A 16,250-nucleotide genomic window follows, 5' to 3' on the forward strand; every position below is an offset into this window, starting at 1 on the left:
CTATTTGACAATGCTTGCTTTCAGTTTAAAGGTTTCTGACTATGGCACCATTGCCTACCGATTATAAGTCAATTTGTAATACATTAACATGGAAGATGGTTTGTTTTCACTCCATTTGAGTAAAATGTTTCAATTTATGACAATCTACCCCTCACTGACAAATTATTGTGCAGATTAAGAATGGAATATTGTAAAATGAATAAAAGTAAATACACACATCGTACAATCATCACAGGTCATAATATGTTGGAGCAATGCTCACATAGTCTCTTTATTTTAAAAATAAGAATTTTAAAGTATTGAAGATTATCACAGAGTTCTAAAAAATAAATTATAATCTATTGCCCCCAACAAATTTTGACGTTTGACGGTCGTCAGATATTGGAATTTACACCTATGTAGATTTAACCATTTATTTAATAAGCATGAATAAATTATATCCTATAAATATATAACTACTATTGTCATTTTAACGTGACAGGAGTGCGAAAAACATTATTTGAAAAATTATTATAGCTGTAATGGTGTAAAATATACTTTGAAATATGAAGTATGAAAACGAATTTACAATTTAATATGTGTTAATTATGAATTTTATATTCAGGACCTCAATTTCTGAATATATTTTCAGTTTGTGACAACCAATTTATGTGACAACCAGTCTTGGTCTTCCCTACTGATTGCACTGATGAAAGGGGAGTAAGGGTGGTTGTAGTCTGGTAGTAGATGAAGTAGTTGCTCTTACAGCTGGCGTACTAGTTGGAAGGAAAGAAAGAAAGAAAGAAAAGTAAAGAAATGAAGTGAAATGGAGTGAAGAAAGAGAGAAAGAGAACGAAAGAGAAAGAAAGAGAAAAGACATAGAAGAGTGAGTTGATAAAGAGAGGGGACTGGAGAGAGAGACAAGGAGAGAGAGTGTGGATGGAGTGTCTGTATGTAAGTGATAGAATTCTCTAACGGCCATCTTGGATTTTGTGAAATCTGAATTAAAAAACTCGAGAGACTCCAAAGTCCTAGTTATTGAAATTGAGGTGCAAAATAAGGAAGAAGAATGAATAATGGCAGCAGGTCGTAAATTACAAGGTGACTAATGGGATAATTCTATGGTTCTGTGTGTGTGTGTTTATTAGCGAGATTGTCAATTTTTTTTGAACTTCTAGCTGAAATCGATCGTTGCTTAAAGAAAGTTGGGGAAGGAGTCGAAAAGTTTGAAGAAACTTGGCAAAAAGTTCATAACGCTTCCAACACGAATCAAAAGGAGAAGTACGAAGAGGATCTGAAGAAAGAGATCAAGAAACTCCAGAGACTGCGAGATCAAATAAAGACATGGCTCGCCTCTGCGGAAATCAAAGACAAATCGATACTGATGGACAAGCGGAAACTGATCGAACAGGTAGGTCGGTCGTATCGCAGTGAGCTCTTTTGCCTTGCCTTAGTGTCTACTCATTGTATTCCTTGTTCAGCAAATGGAGCGCTTCAAGGTAGTGGAGAGGGAAACGAAGACGAAGGCCTATTCCAAAGAAGGCCTCACCTCCGGTCTCAAACTAGATCCCGCAGAAAAAGAACGCTACGAAATCACTTCTTGGCTAAAGCAATGCATAGAAGATCTTAACCTTCAAATGGATGGTTTTGAAGCGGAAATTGAATCTCTGGGTACAACAAAGAAGAAGAAAAATCGCAATGATGAAAAAATTGAAGAGTTCAACATTCATCTAGATAAACATAGAGATCATGTTCAAAAATTAGAAACCCTTCTAAGAATGCTCGATAATGAAACTGTTGATATGGGACAGGTAATAAAAGTGCATTGGTAGGAAGGGCCCTTAGTTTATTACTCTGTTTTTATCTATCTACATTTTAATCAAAAACCTCGAAGTAGATGAGAGTCTAAAGATTGATTTATTCAAAAAATCAACACTGAAACTTTGTGCTACTTGCCTCATTTCTTAATAATTCATAATATTTTATTATTTTAGATTAAAGATATTAAGGATGATATAGAATATTACATAGAGAATTGTCAAGACCCAGATTTCACCGAAAATGAGTGCATGTATGACGATATCGATGGTTTAGAAGAAATGTTACTAGATGTTTCAAATGTAATATTTATATTACATTTAATTTAATAATGTTCTAATCTTTTCTTTTTGTCAGGTTGGTGGTCATGATAATAATACAAATTCTATGGATGCATCAGAAACCATGTCAACTAACTCAGCAAGTTCGCCTGTTCCTCCCCAATCATGTAATAGTAGTACCAACAATCATTCCAATGAACACCACCATCATCATAGTGAGGATAAGAGACGACATAAGTCTTCAAGTGAAGAAACTAAATTCAATTTCAACAATCTTAACGATGTAAGGGTATTTTTTTAATTTATAAAATCATCTTTAATTTATCTTAATCGATATTTGTAGAGCGGATCCTCCAATACAGCATCTTCAATCTCTAGTACTAGAGTCACTTCCAATAATAAACAAATTTCCTCCTCATCGGTAATAATCGGAGCTTCAGCGCCTATTATTTCTAAAAGCACCTCCACTCCCATTAAAGGAAATGGCAGCAACAACTCTTCACCCAGCAATGGCGGGGGCATTGGACTTCTGTCAGCGGGTCCGCCAAATTTTGCAGCTGCTGCTGCTCAAGCGGCTGCAGTTGCCCAACAGAATGGTAGGCGAAGAAGTTATTCTCTTTTTTTTTTTTTTTTTTTAATTTCAACAATATTGATTGGGTACAATTATCTAGCTATGAACTCTAAAATTTCAATCGAATAGTCGACATGATATGAATTAGGTACTAATCGAATTTTTATTATAGGTCACACGACTCCGTCAAATATTAGTTTGTCAGAGCTCTGTGTAAGAAGTATGAGCCCATTGTTCAATGCACCCGCGGTTTCGTCATCTTCCTCATCCGCTTTAGTCCAACCTCAGCATAATTCTTTCCCTCCTTCAGTGGTGGGAGTATCAACATCATCTATAACATCAGCCATTGTTGTCGCACCTGAGAAAAGTGATACAACACCTAATTTGGTATATCCTTATTAAATTATGTGAAGTTCTAATTGGAAACATTATTATTATTATTTTAGAGTGAAGATACATTTTCTTCTCTCAAGTCCATGGCGCAGACAGCAATTGATAGAGCTGGTTTGAAGCTACCTTTATCTGAATCCCAGCAACAACCTCAAGTGTCTATTAGTGTTAGTCAACAAAGTAAGTGCTGTACCTTATGTAAATATCCTTTCAATATACTATGTTTTTTTATTTTCCACCGCTATAAAGGTATCCATAACGCGGGTGGATCAAGCAGTAATTCTTCGAGTAACTTAAAAGGTGAAGCTTATATTCCTCCATTGTTAGGAGTAGCTCCTCTTGGACCGGTTCCACTGAATAAAGAGACTCAATTTCAATACCAAATGCTCGAGGCCGCCAACTCACATATGCCGCATCCATCAGACTCTGAACGCTTACGACCTTATCTCCCTAGAAACCCATGTCCTACTCCTCCACATTACCCTCAGGTTCCACCTGGTGGGTTTGATACAATTGACTACTTCCAACGTTTATCAACTGAAACGCTTTTCTTCATCTTTTATTATATGGAAGGAACAAAGGCACAGTACCTCTCTGCAAAAGCACTTAAAAAACAATCCTGGAGGTTTCATACAAAGTACATGATGTGGTTTCAACGACATGAAGAGCCAAAAATTATCAACGATGAATATGAACAGGTAAGACACCATTTTAGTTTATCATCTTACAAGTGTTGAATTAAAATTTCAATTTCAGGGAACCTACATTTACTTTGATTTTGAGAAATGGGGGCAACGAAAGAAAGAAGGATTTACATTCGAGTATCGATTTCTTGAAGATAAAGACTTGAACTGAATTTTTCATCCTTCAACTGTCCTTTTTTACCTTCGTGATATCTGTATATAAAATAAAAGGAACATTTATTATCTCACGAATCCTTTTTTTCTTTTTCTTGGCACTGGTCACCGTTCTCTAGCATCTAAAATATTTTAAAACATGTACTAGTCGTAAGTAATATCCTGAAAACGACAATGTACTTAGTTTGCCATTTTTGCCTCAAGGTTTTCGTGCGGCTCAAAATTAAATAAGAGGGATTGTATCTGTGCTTTAATTGTTATTCAAAGAGTTGAAAAATAGTGACTTTATAGGAAGAGTCAAGTGGAGCCTGGAGAACATAGATAAATATTCATCAAAATCATAAATAATTTCGGTTGCTTCGAATCGTCATCATCAATGGATAATTTTTTGGATAAACATTTCTTAAGCGTTAAAATGGATCTCAAAGATATTAGTGCAAATCAAATTTAGCATTTCTTGAAGGAAGAAATTCTATTTTTTTTGTAACTTATTATTTTGTAAGGTGGGTGTGGGGAGTTGGATTCCTTGTCCGAAAATTTCCTACAGACCCCCCTCTCTCCCTCTGTGAGTTGAATTTGTTGATATAGAAAGCCAGCAAAATCAGTATTAATCTTTTGTTTTTCTCTTTTGTTTTCAATTATTTTAACTTTTTTGAATCCAAGTCTGAATAAATATTATTAAAGTTTATATATTTATGTAAAACACAACAAAGTATGTAATGTGATTCATTCAGATATCTATCTACCTTTATCCCATTTTTTTGAGTTTTGTGAAAAATTAACCAAATCGGGCCCTTTTTAAAGTTTGTCGGAGTTGACTTAAATTGAGTTTAAATTCAAGTTAAAAAAATACTTTCAAAAATTAAACCATAATTTTTTTCCCCTTTATTACTGTACGTCATCTGACAATTGATACAAATAATTAATTAATGTAGTGTTATGTATAGCTATCATAAGTCTACAAATGCATTTAAATTTTCGTTAAATTCAATATAGTAATTGATATTACTTATGGTTTTTATTGTGTTTTTTTTTCAAGATTTCATTTGATCAAATTCGTTACACAAGTTTATGGACCCACCTTGTTTAAAACCTTTCCACCCAACTCCTAATTTTCATTTCTGTTTTTCTCCTCTATTCACTGATTCAATTCTATTCAAAGTCACGCACTTATCAATTCTGTGAAAGAAAATATAATGATGAAAATGATATGTTTGTTGAAGTTTGTTCATTATTTTTTTGGCTAAATTATTATTTTTATCAAAAAATAAATAAAAGGAGAAAAAGACTTCATATTAGCAAAAAACGAATATTGTGGTCTGTATTTTGTAATAGCTGTGTTGTTAAATATTTTTCTCTGTTCAATCTGAAAATTTCGGGAATTGAAGCTTCACTCTATATGAACTGCCAAGGGTTTTAACAAAAATTCATTTGAAATCTTAACGAACGAAGCCTCCTCTTTTTCCATCTAAATCACACATTTCCCTTAGCATTTCATATCAAATCTCGAACTTCAGAACCTATACTTAACGATGTACCTGCCATTTGACATATTACAAAATTTATTTTTTCATGAGTAGACTTTAAAAAAATGTCAAATGATGGGTCAGAATTTTCTTTATATACGCATATACAAAGCTAAAGAGTCATCGAGGTACAAATTTATTGTTTAATTCTAATGGCCTTTTCTTACTAAAAAGTCGGAGCTGGATTTTGCTCCTATTTATCATGTTTATTTATATAATGCGCAAATGCATTGATATAGGGAGACGTTAAAAGAACACTAAACCCACCTTTCAGTTTTTTATCTATCTTTTCGGAAAGAAATACAATAACAAACTTTTATAGCTGTATAAATATACATATATTTAGAAAAAGTGTTTTTTTATGAAAATCGCAGTTATTTTAGTGTTTGAGAATAAAACCAGTGTTAATTTCATGCATAACAAAATATCTTGATTTATTTCGGTAATATCGTAAATTGGTTTGTCAACTATTTATTTAAAATTCATGAGTTTACACATTGAGTGAGGATGGAACGGGTTCATTGATGGGAAGCGACTGGTTTATGTATTTAAATATATCTGAAAACATTTAATTGGAGAAGTTCGTATAAAGGTTCGACATCTTAAGATTACTGTTCCTTACTTAATAAATAGTTAATGAGAAGTTCCTCACTTCTTAAGCAGACGAGACCCTCAATATTCAGACCGTAAAGAGTCTTCTCCACAGACGTTGACGTTTCGTAAAAAATTAGAGTTTGGTTTCTTTTTTGAAACTCGGAAATCATAGATTTAAGAATCTTGGCTAAAGTGAAGTCCGTCGAGTTGATTCGACTAAAATTCAAAACAACAGGAAGTATTTCTTCGTTTTCTAGAGTTTTTTCATTAATAAAATTTCTAATATATGAGGCCGATGGGAAATGGAGAGCCTGATGTGGAGAAATCATTAAGTATTTGATGTCTTCAATCTGCAATTATAACACATTAATTATCAAAAACGTATCAAGCGTAATGAAGATAATTTTATTTGACATACTTGCATGAGTTCAACGTCGACTTTTGGTCGAGCAGATGAATACAACAGAAGCAATAGACTGACTCCCACACCAATCAATATGCCAAATTCCAATGCCCAGAACAGACAGCAAAAAAATGTAACAAAGGTCGACAATAAATCAATTTCTAAGGATTCAAATAAAAGGTTTCTTGAATTCTACAAAAATGTATATTTATATATTAATTCTCATCATTACTTTTGCTTCTCCACATGGGCTTTATAACATCAAACTCGACGCTAAAAATTACAGCTGTGATTATAACAGCAGCAAGTGTAGCTTTTGGAATAAATTGACAGGCTGGCATTAGAAATATGAGACTGAGTATCACTAGCACTCCCGTGTAAACTCCTCCAAGAGTTGTTTTAACTCCAGATGCAGCATTAACTGCTGTTCTTGAGAATGATCCAGTAGTAGGCATTGAGCGAACAAAAGATCCCATTATATTACACAATCCCAAAGCTATCATTTCTTGATTTGCATCAACTTGCTTTCCACTAGCTGAGTATGGTTGTAAGCGCAGAAAAAAAAAGATAATAATGATAACAAAAATTAGCAATAGAGTACTCTACCAAAAGCCTTGGCAATTGCAATATTTTCTAATATGGCTATTAAAGGAATAATAATGATAGCTGATCCTAGAGTAGCAACCATATTTTTGTCCTCTCCATGGGACGTACTATTTGTTGAAAATGGTGGAGGCCCAAAAGGGGGAAGACCTCCTTCAACATTTCCAGTGAGAATAAAAGTATTGTTCCTTTCATTATTTGGATCAGGATGAGGATCAAGAGTAAAAGCTAGCACCGTACATATGACAACAATTAATGCATTTCTTCCCGTACTCAAAATCCACAGGAGAGAATTCAAAACACGATTCAGTTTAGGATAGTTATTTAATGAGCACTTGACATTTTTAAGAGACTGAAAAAAAAAATATTATTTCAAAAGTAATAAACTAAGGGACTATGAAAAATTATGTATTACCCTCATGAGTAATAAAAGAATCATACAAATGAGTCCTAGTAAAGTGTCTTGCCATCTGAACGTATGAATATTATTGAAAATGTCGATAAAATTTCCTAAAATACCCTCGACATGCGATTTTGTATTTGGATCAATGTCTAAACCAAGGATTCCCTTAATTTGAGTACATGCAATTGTAATAGCTGCAGCAGATGTAAAACCGGCAATGACAGGTACAGAAATAAAATCCACAACGAAACCTAAATAAAAAAAAGATAAATTTGACAGATTTAAAATGTGTTATATACGAAACATACCTAATTGCAATAAACCAAAGGCCAAAATGATTAATCCACTAATGAAAGTCAGTAGAACAGCATAGTCTGGCGTTAATTGTGCATGATCAGCAGTCATCAGAGCCATGATTGCTGTTGGACCAACTGTAATATCCTTAGAACTTCCAAGAAGAACATAAACAAAACAGCCCATGAAGGCCGAATATAGACCATATTGAGGAGGCAAGGATGCAACAGAAGCGTAGGCTATTCCTTGTGGAATGACAGTTAAACCAACAGTAAATCCAGCAATTATGTCCGATATACCTTTCTCAAAACTATATTTTGGAAGCCAATTCAATATGGGTAATTTATTTTTGAGAGTCTTTTCGGAACAAACACTTCTCACTTGAGTTCCTAAGTAATTTAACACCATGTCTTGGATCTCTTCTTTCTTTGTCTCATTTTTTTTGGTAGGTTTTTCCTCTAGAAAATATGGGAAAACAATAAGATAATTAATATCAATTTGTCAACTAACAAAATATGTACTTTAATTAGGTACTATGTGAGGTGAAATAACCAATGAATGTGGTCAATACCTAAACCAAACAACTTTCCAGTCTGTAATAATATAAAGTCAATTAATTTTTCTTAGCCAGGCCAACTAAATTTTTTGATCCACACAATTATAGTCTATACATATGACGTTTTGAAGTGAGAGGGGCATTGTATCAAATATAATCCAAATGAAAATTAAAGAATATATATAAAGTTAATGAGTTGAGGTACCAGATGTAAACTTATCGCAGCCCAGGGATTGTCGATATTTGGTCTTAATAAAATATAATATTAGTAAATATGTAAATTAATATGAGCATAGGACAAATTGGACGGTTTTATAAAATTGTAATCAGTAATTAGCCTATGTTTCAATCAGGGCTACGGAGTCGGTACTTAAAATGTCTGACTACGACTCATGTATTTTGAATGTCACCGACTCCGACTCCAACAAACATTATATTTTTTTTAATAATATGTTTTATAGCCAATATAAGTACTATAGGGTCATTTGAGTCTTTGAGCCTATATAATTTAAATATAGATTTAATTTATAGTTAGTTATTAGTTATATCTATATGTAGTAAATAATTGCGCTATGTATAAATAAATTATTTCAAGTTTAATATATTTAACTAGATGAACAAGAAATGAAATGGATCAAAATATATATCTATTGTTAATACATTTATAAGTTGAGGAAAATAATTTATGTACTCGTAACCGAGGAAAGACAATACACAAAACATCTCTCTGCAATGTTACACTTTTCTCTGATGACATTGACTATTCAAAAGTCTAATTAATGAACTAATACGGCTCGTGGCTATGTTCCACCCTAAATAATAATTTAGACTTTAGAAGTGCTTGTATGGACTAAAAAGGACGTTGAAAATTTGTGAAGTAAAATTATAAATTAATAGTACTAAATATCTATAATTTATAACTATGTATTTAGAAAATAACTATTCAAATACTCAATATAATTGGATTATAAATAAGTTTCGTTTACATAAATTATATTAATTTTTGTAGCCGGAGTTGGTAAAAATTTTCCTACTTCTGATTCAGACTCCCCCAAAAATGGCAACGACTCCTGGTTTTAATAATATATCTCATATACGAAACGTTCATGTTAACTTGGTTCACTCATGGTAAATGTTCGAAATATCCTTTCCTTTGAACTGATACTTCATTATCTGTATGTTAACTCTCACACGAATATAATTATCAATTTTATTATAAAATGATTATGTAGGCGTTTTATATTGATAATAAAACCTTTTCAAGCATTTCTTAGTGGAATAACCCCGTTACAATGTTATACAACAGCTAAGGGATAATGCATACACTGATTAATATATTAGTTGTTAATTAATTTTTTGATAATGCTTTATCAAAAATACTCTAACCTTTGGTGTACTCTTAATCTTGTCCTGTACTTTTTTCAAAGCTAAACATTCTTTATTCAATATTATTATTCAACTAACTGTTTGTTTTGATTGAATGTTGTTTTGTTTAGCTTGAATTAAAAAGGAGGGATGTGATCGAATCTTTTAAGAATTACCCTCAACCATTCCATCATAAATCCTCATTTATTTTTGTTTTACTATAAAAAATACTTATACTAGTTGCAGATAAAATAGTTTATCGTTATGATATTAATTGAGAAATATCTGCTTCAAAGTAATTCTAAGGGAACTTTGGCTATAATTTGATGAAAAGTTTCGTGATTTTAACAGATATTATAAAAATAAGTTGCGTAAATAATATAATTTATCAATTTAAATATGAATTTTGTGAAAAGGAATTTATAAGAAAGAAATTTATAACATTATAAGTTACAAGACATATATAACATATTTTATCTATCGATGAGTTAGTTTAAAGATCATTTTTTATCAAGTCTATTGAAAGAATAATAATATTCTTTCTGCTAATTTATTTATGTACATTTTTCAGGGATGTCTGCAGGGGGATGTGGGGGGAATTGAAGCTGCTGTAGCCCCCCTCCCACCCAATTGCGTACTTATGCATCCATTGCGTTCAACACCTTAAAAAATATTCTGAGCTAGCCTCCCCCCTCCAAAGGAAAAAAAGTCATAGGGACGCCCCTGAATGTTAATAAATAGAAACATCGGAAATTTCAAACAATTGAAAATTTATATAAGAAAAATTTAACTCTTCTCAATATAAAAATGTATACTTTATTTTGTTGTCAGCTCTCGATATTCTTGTTTCTTTTCTCCTTACCAGTATTCTGAGTGCTGATTGGTTGAATTCAAATTAGATTTTGTTAAATCTATGAGTTCTACTAATATCTGGAGTGAACCAAGGGACAATTGCTTAACCTCATGTAGGGGGATGTGTATTTTTTATTGTTAAAAATCAAATGGCAAAACCATTGTACAATATTTTTCGATTTTTATTTCAACAGCATCAGAATAACTATGCGAAGTCACGTGTTACAATTAATATACCTTCCACAAAACAACATTTTTGAACTGAAATAAAAATGTTTTTGATCAAAAAAGCTTGCGTAGAGTTTAGTGTTTTAATTTGAAAGTGATACAGATATGGCTTTTAACATTTTTCCGCCGGTCAATTACAAAAAAAATTACCAAAAGTAAAGTTTAGATCAAACAATTTATCCGTTAAAGTTAGGAGTTATCTTTTGACGAAGGATGTACAATTTATATAATGTAAATCTTTAGAAGTGAATTAACAAAGAAAGAGAGAATCGAACGGTTGAATGATGATTACTTGATTAATAATATTAATATTGTATTAGACAGTATTGTGTGTGTATCTTTCTTAATTCTCTTCTAAAGATTTACATTATATAAATTGTACATCCTTCGCCAAAAAGATGACTCCTAACTTTAACGGATAAAATGTTCGATCTAAACTTTACTTTTAGTAATTTTATTCTAATTAACTTGTAGAAAAATGTTAAAAGCAATATCTGTATCACTCTCAGATTGAAACACTAAAATCGCCTTAACGCACAAAAAACTGGCCATATTTCATAAATTTATAAAATAATCAATGAGCAGGATATAAAAAGAGGTTAGTTTGAGTTGTCAAATAAGCGAAATGGGGTTACAGAAAATCTGGCTCCGTTCTTCACCCATGCTTCAATCCAATTGTTTTCATTAGAAAAAAGTAACGCGATTCTTCATTTCTAGCAGAGTCTGGTTATATCAATGAACTCAATAATATTTTAAACTTAATGGAGCTAATGAGTATTATTATTATTATTATTTTTTTTTGCCAATTGAATTTGGCATGATGGGTACAAAATGAAATGCATTAATTGTTGAACTATGCATATATGTTATTTTGAAGACCCAATAAGTAACTATAAATAATTTATCCTTACCTTGATCAACGATCTGATACATTTGATATGGACATTAATTTTTAAAGCTTATAACAAAATAACTGTCTACGTTCAATTACTTCTACATATATAATATGGAGAGACTCTATTGACAATAAGTTGAATGCTCTGCATAAAAGTAGTGATGTTATATATTATTTTAGTCCATATATTTTGTATGTGTATGTTTTGTACAATTTGTAACTTGCATAAGAAAATTGTACAAAAATGAGATGAATATTTTTTAATCAAGGATTTACAGTCCTTGGGCTGAGGATCATGTAATAGTTAAATATTTCAACATGGATGATCGATTTATTAATGTTGTAATTTTTCACTATTTTAATCAAACTTACTAAAATATAAGCACATTATAAAATTCATAAGCCCAGAGCTATATTACTCATAAATACATAATAACCATGCAATTTTAATAGATCAAAAATAAATGATAGTATCAATGTCTAGTTGATAATTAGAATGGCTAATGTTTTCATTAAGGAATGCATTTTAAGACGAAGAAATTGACACTTGTAGAATTTGCTTAAACAAGTTGTAACTTGTGCAGACATCCCAACTTGTATACATGTAAAAAATATAAGTAGGTATCTACGGTGAAAGTTATTTTGCTTCATTTACCAGACCCTGGCTATGCCTTGTAAAAAATTAACATGATAAAAAAGGCACAAATTCAAACTATCACGAATTAAAAATCAATATTTGCTAAATTTATTTTCTTTTACGCACAAGCTGAATTGCAATATAATTTGAACCCACATAAATGTATTTATGTTAATTTTTAGATAATTGATGATGATTTTTATTAGTTATTAATGGATTAAATCTATATAACGTTAACATCGTCTGTTTGAATTTGATTAATTTGTTGTGTAAAAGTTGTAAGTGAGCAGAAAATCAATATTAAATAATATGTATTAAACATAAATAGAGACAATCTATAATATAAATATAAGATCTATCTATGTATTGAACAACATTAGGCAGTTTGTTTGTCAACTAGTGGGGAAAAGTTGTTTTGAGGACAGAAAATAACCTATGGAAAGTTGCATCGTTTTACAATGCCATGTTGTGGTCGCACATCTCAGTGTAAGTTTTGAAAAAAAGATCAAACAATTTTATTTCGTTAATTAAGATTCAACTAAAGCATGATTCTTTATTTTGTATAAATATACTTTAATTGACATTTTTCTAACCTATATAAATATTAATAAAGCTTTTTTTCTAGTCATCCTATAGAGCAAAAAAAAAAAAAAAGAAGAGGATAATGTAAGGTAATCTTGATATTTCCTTTCTGAAACATGAAAATGTAAAAAAAAAAGATGGGCTTTATACGTCACAGTAAGAGGCTATTAAATTTTAGAGAGGTCAAAGTTGAACAAAACATAAAAATGCACAATCGACCAAATTTGGATCAAATTGAGATAAATAAATCAATTTTATATAAAAGCAAAGGTATAAAAGCACTCTACCTAGTGCCCATTCTAGTTTTTAAAAAAATGGATGTTAGGGCTATGTACAAATTATTTACGTATTTTTGTTTTGTTTTTGCCATCCTTATGCTCACATTTAGTACACATGATGTGCGTACATTATTCGCTCCGCCAATGAAGTTGAACGAAGGATATGTTTTTACCCCTGTTTGTGTGTTAGTCAACAGGATTATGGCAAAAATTACGGATGGATTTTGATCAAACTTGGTACGACGATTATATATGGGCACAGTAAAAGGGCATTAAATTTTGAGAGGTCAAGGAAGCATAAAACATTAAAAATAAATAATCGATAATAACTTTGGAACCTATTGAGGTTCAAATTGGTGTCATTATGTTTAATAAAGATGCTTCACATAGGAAAAAAAACACAAAAGGTCAAGATTAAAGGTAAAAGTCCCAGTGTTTGCATTTTCTACCACGTTCCTGTGCTATTCGCCGTTTTCAAGCATAGTTGAGACAAAAATCAAATTGCTAAATCCCCTGATTAACCTAGAGTCTATTTTGTGATGTGGCATTTCAAAAGTTGAACGGAACATTAAGGCTCTTGTCACGACAAAACAAATGCAAAATGTATGCACCTGGTTTGGCATTCTTTGTATGTTTTTTATGGGCCAAATAAATTGAGAAAAAACATAACTAATCTTTTCTTATGTATTTTATTTCCATGTGATAACTGTTAGTAAAATGTATAGGATATGCAAACAAAAATTAAGGGCCGTAAACTGGCACAAAAAAGTAAAGCGTATATTTAATTCCAAAACAGTGCATGGGTTAATATTGAATTTTTCTAGGGGGAAATTGAGAGTTGGCTAACTAAAAAGTGGGAATTGGAGAAAAAAAGGTTAAGAACCCTTGCAATAGATATTCAACATTGCACATTTCGGACTTTTACATAGAGAAGAAATGATATTTCACATAAAAAATGAGCATAGACAGATATTTGCGCTCTACGGAGTGCCGTTTTTAGTTATTGTTTATAGTTCTTTGCAATTTCAAGTCCCTTCCCCCTCCTACCAGAGAACGTACTTTGTACTTAACACCTTAGAAAAATGTTTATCAAAATTATTAAATGAAATTTTGCATATTTAGCACAAAACAACTTTTATGCACTAGCCGTTATCGTAATTTAAAAAGTTGAAATACAGAACGCTCTCTTGTTCATAGAATGAAGATGATATCTACTACTTCACTTATCATCTTCACTGAAACTCTAGTAAATATTGGGAGGGGGGGAACAAATACATTTATCGCAGATATCATTTATTATAGTTCATGCTCCCTCTTAAAATGAACATAGAATGATTCTAATTGACCCATTTAAACTCTGCTTAATCTTGAAATAAATTTTAAATCCCTTCCATTAATGTTAATTCCTATTAACAAAAACAGTTAATGACATCTCATGCAAATATCTATTTTAAGTTACATCCATGATTAAAGAAGTATAGTTCACAGTCTAGAAATCTAAAGAGTAAATTTCGAGCATACCACATCCTACTAAATTATAATATTCCTTTGTATCATTTTTAGATCTGATTTGTGAGTCAAATCGGCTTACCATTAGTACTACTCGATTTTTTAATGTGCTAACAGCCAATAAATATAATATACATTTGCTGATCGTGGTTGCCAATTATTTTATCTTCTCGGATATAATAATATTACATATTACACCAATACTCCAGACTATTACGAATTCGATCATTCCAATTTTCGTAAAAGTATAGCTGCTCATTTTAAAATCTTCTTTAATAAAATCAGGCTTGGAGATTGAACAAAAAATGAACGCCATTTTAGAGCACTTGAGCAGAAAACTTTTCTACGATTGCCAGAAAAATCGTTGAAAGCTGTTCATTTTTTTAAATCCGTGGATTTATGATTTCCTTTTTTATTGTTTTCCAAAGACATCGACAATTAAAAAAAGGATCCCACATCGAAGCTAAAACCAAGTGGCAAAGTGATGACAGCATGATCAATTTTAATCCTAATTTAATTAAGCTATAAGGATACTTTTTTGCTAGGGGACGCTTACGATATTATTATATAACTAAATACTCAACCTCGAAGAGAACACAAAGTGAAATTCTTCAAAAAAAAATCTATGGCATCTCAAAATCCCTCGAAGAAAAAAGTTTTTCCTGTATGCGTCGTAAGTCCTTGTCCTCTTTTTACTTTATTACAAAGACAGAGAAAAGTAGGCTCAATATTAATTATACAAAAAAAAAGTTATTAAAAAGGAGATGAATGACATTTTCATTTTTACTATTTTTGAAAAATTCCATCCTTTGCCGCAATACAGAGCTCCAGGTGGGTTCGAAACTTACGACAGACTTTCTTGAGGTTGTTTGCCGGAATGATGTCTGATTCTTCATCCGATTTGGCCATCATGACCTCCACGCTGCTGTGGTAGTGGGCATTGCCCTTCTTCTCTACGGCACTTCACACTTAGTAGTAAAGTAGGTTCAGGTCGGGGGAGTTGGGCGGCCACATCTCCTTAGACCAAAATCCATTCCCCCTAATTTGTTGTTCAAATATTTTTGGGTCATCTTAAAAATGTGTGGCACGGTGCTCCATACTGTATCCATTCCCAATTTCCAATGCCATAGGCTCCATTGAGGGCAGAAAGCACCTTCTTGGCAGAGATAATTTTATGTTCACTGGCTTTCAAGGTTCCTTTTATCCATACCGGTGGACTTCCGGTCTGAACTAATTACGCAAAGCATCATGGCATTGGCTGAGTGTTTCGAGCATCCGGTGAATTTTATCTCGGCAGGAGTGCCTTTGGCGGTTTTGTTGATTTACCGAAGGCTGCGGGAGTTGCTTACTGGGTCAACTGTTAAAAAATGTTCATCCGAAAAAATGAGGACTTTCCTATTGGGTTTTTTCAATTTATTAAGAAGGATCTTTTATCGTTCCAGCCTCTTTTGTATGCGTAATCACGGAGGGACTCTCACCGGCTATGATGCGCGTAACTATTTTTTAACAAAGTATTCCATTTCTGTATTTTAGAACTCCTGAAAAACCTACGGATGATTTTATTTATTCAATAAACAATCATATTGTCACTTTTTGTTATTTCTCCCCTTTAATGAAACGCGCAAAATT

The 16,250-nt window shown here is 31.9% G+C and overlaps 2 protein-coding genes across 11 annotated transcripts in view; one reads left to right on the plus strand and one right to left on the minus strand.

Annotated features, from left to right (window-relative positions):
- The first annotated feature begins 604 nt into the window (after positions 1–604).
- On the plus strand, positions 605–5,847 carry Not3 (CCR4-associated factor Not3). 2 transcript variants are annotated; one of them, XR_005863324.2, is made up of 11 exons: positions 605–1,080; positions 1,158–1,390; positions 1,461–1,790; positions 1,974–2,099; positions 2,155–2,361; positions 2,422–2,674; positions 2,822–3,036; positions 3,096–3,219; positions 3,289–3,737; positions 3,796–4,046; positions 4,101–5,847. XR_005863324.2 is itself a non-coding variant. In XM_040708769.2 (10 exons), exons 1-10 carry the CDS (start codon positions 1,056–1,058, stop codon positions 3,892–3,894), a joined length of 2,061 nt encoding a protein of 686 aa, XP_040564703.1. In that variant the 5' UTR covers positions 605–1,055; the 3' UTR covers positions 3,895–5,847. The 2 variants fall into 2 exon arrangements, 1 of the variants encoding a protein (XP_040564703.1); XM_040708769.2 differs by having other exon boundaries at positions 3,796–5,847.
- Positions 5,734–16,250, minus strand: part of LOC121114726 (sodium-independent sulfate anion transporter) — a 50,876-nt gene continuing 40,359 nt past the window's right edge. For 4 of the 9 annotated variants that reach the window (XM_071887199.1, XM_071887198.1, XM_071887195.1 and 1 more), the window contains 7 exons: positions 7,734–8,177; positions 7,438–7,676; positions 7,026–7,374; positions 6,652–6,954; positions 6,435–6,580; positions 6,045–6,366; positions 5,734–5,980 (listed from right to left, as the gene is read on the minus strand). In XM_071887199.1, coding sequence (XP_071743300.1) covers positions 5,913–5,980; positions 6,045–6,366; positions 6,435–6,580; positions 6,652–6,954; positions 7,026–7,374; positions 7,438–7,676; positions 7,734–8,127 — 1,821 coding nt within the window. In that variant the 5' untranslated portion in view covers positions 8,128–8,177 and the 3' untranslated portion in view covers positions 5,734–5,912. Of the gene's footprint in view, positions 5,981–6,044; positions 6,367–6,434; positions 6,581–6,651; positions 6,955–7,025; positions 7,375–7,437; positions 7,677–7,733; positions 8,178–8,240; positions 8,313–9,261; positions 9,520–9,661; positions 9,741–11,631; positions 11,748–16,250 lie in introns of those variants that run through there. The other 5 variants (XM_071887196.1, XM_040708770.2, XM_071887197.1 and 2 more) reach the window with 5 other exon arrangements.

Source organism: Lepeophtheirus salmonis, chromosome 3, assembly GCF_016086655.4.
Source record: "Lepeophtheirus salmonis chromosome 3, UVic_Lsal_1.4, whole genome shotgun sequence".
Lineage (NCBI taxonomy): Eukaryota > Metazoa > Arthropoda > Copepoda > Siphonostomatoida > Caligidae > Lepeophtheirus > Lepeophtheirus salmonis.

What these genes read in the sequence shown, in the direction of transcription:
- Not3 (XM_040708769.2), top strand. Translation starts at nt 1,056, where the DNA reads ATGGCAGCAGGTCGTAAATTACAAG. An exon ending in AGCGGAAACTGATCGAACAG is followed by an intron (nt 1,391 to 1,460) that starts GTAGGTCGGTCG and finishes TTCCTTGTTCAG; the next exon opens with CAAATGGAGCGCTTCAAGGT. An exon ending in TATTAGTGTTAGTCAACAAA is followed by an intron (nt 3,220 to 3,288) that starts GTAAGTGCTGTA and finishes ACCGCTATAAAG; the next exon opens with GTATCCATAACGCGGGTGGA.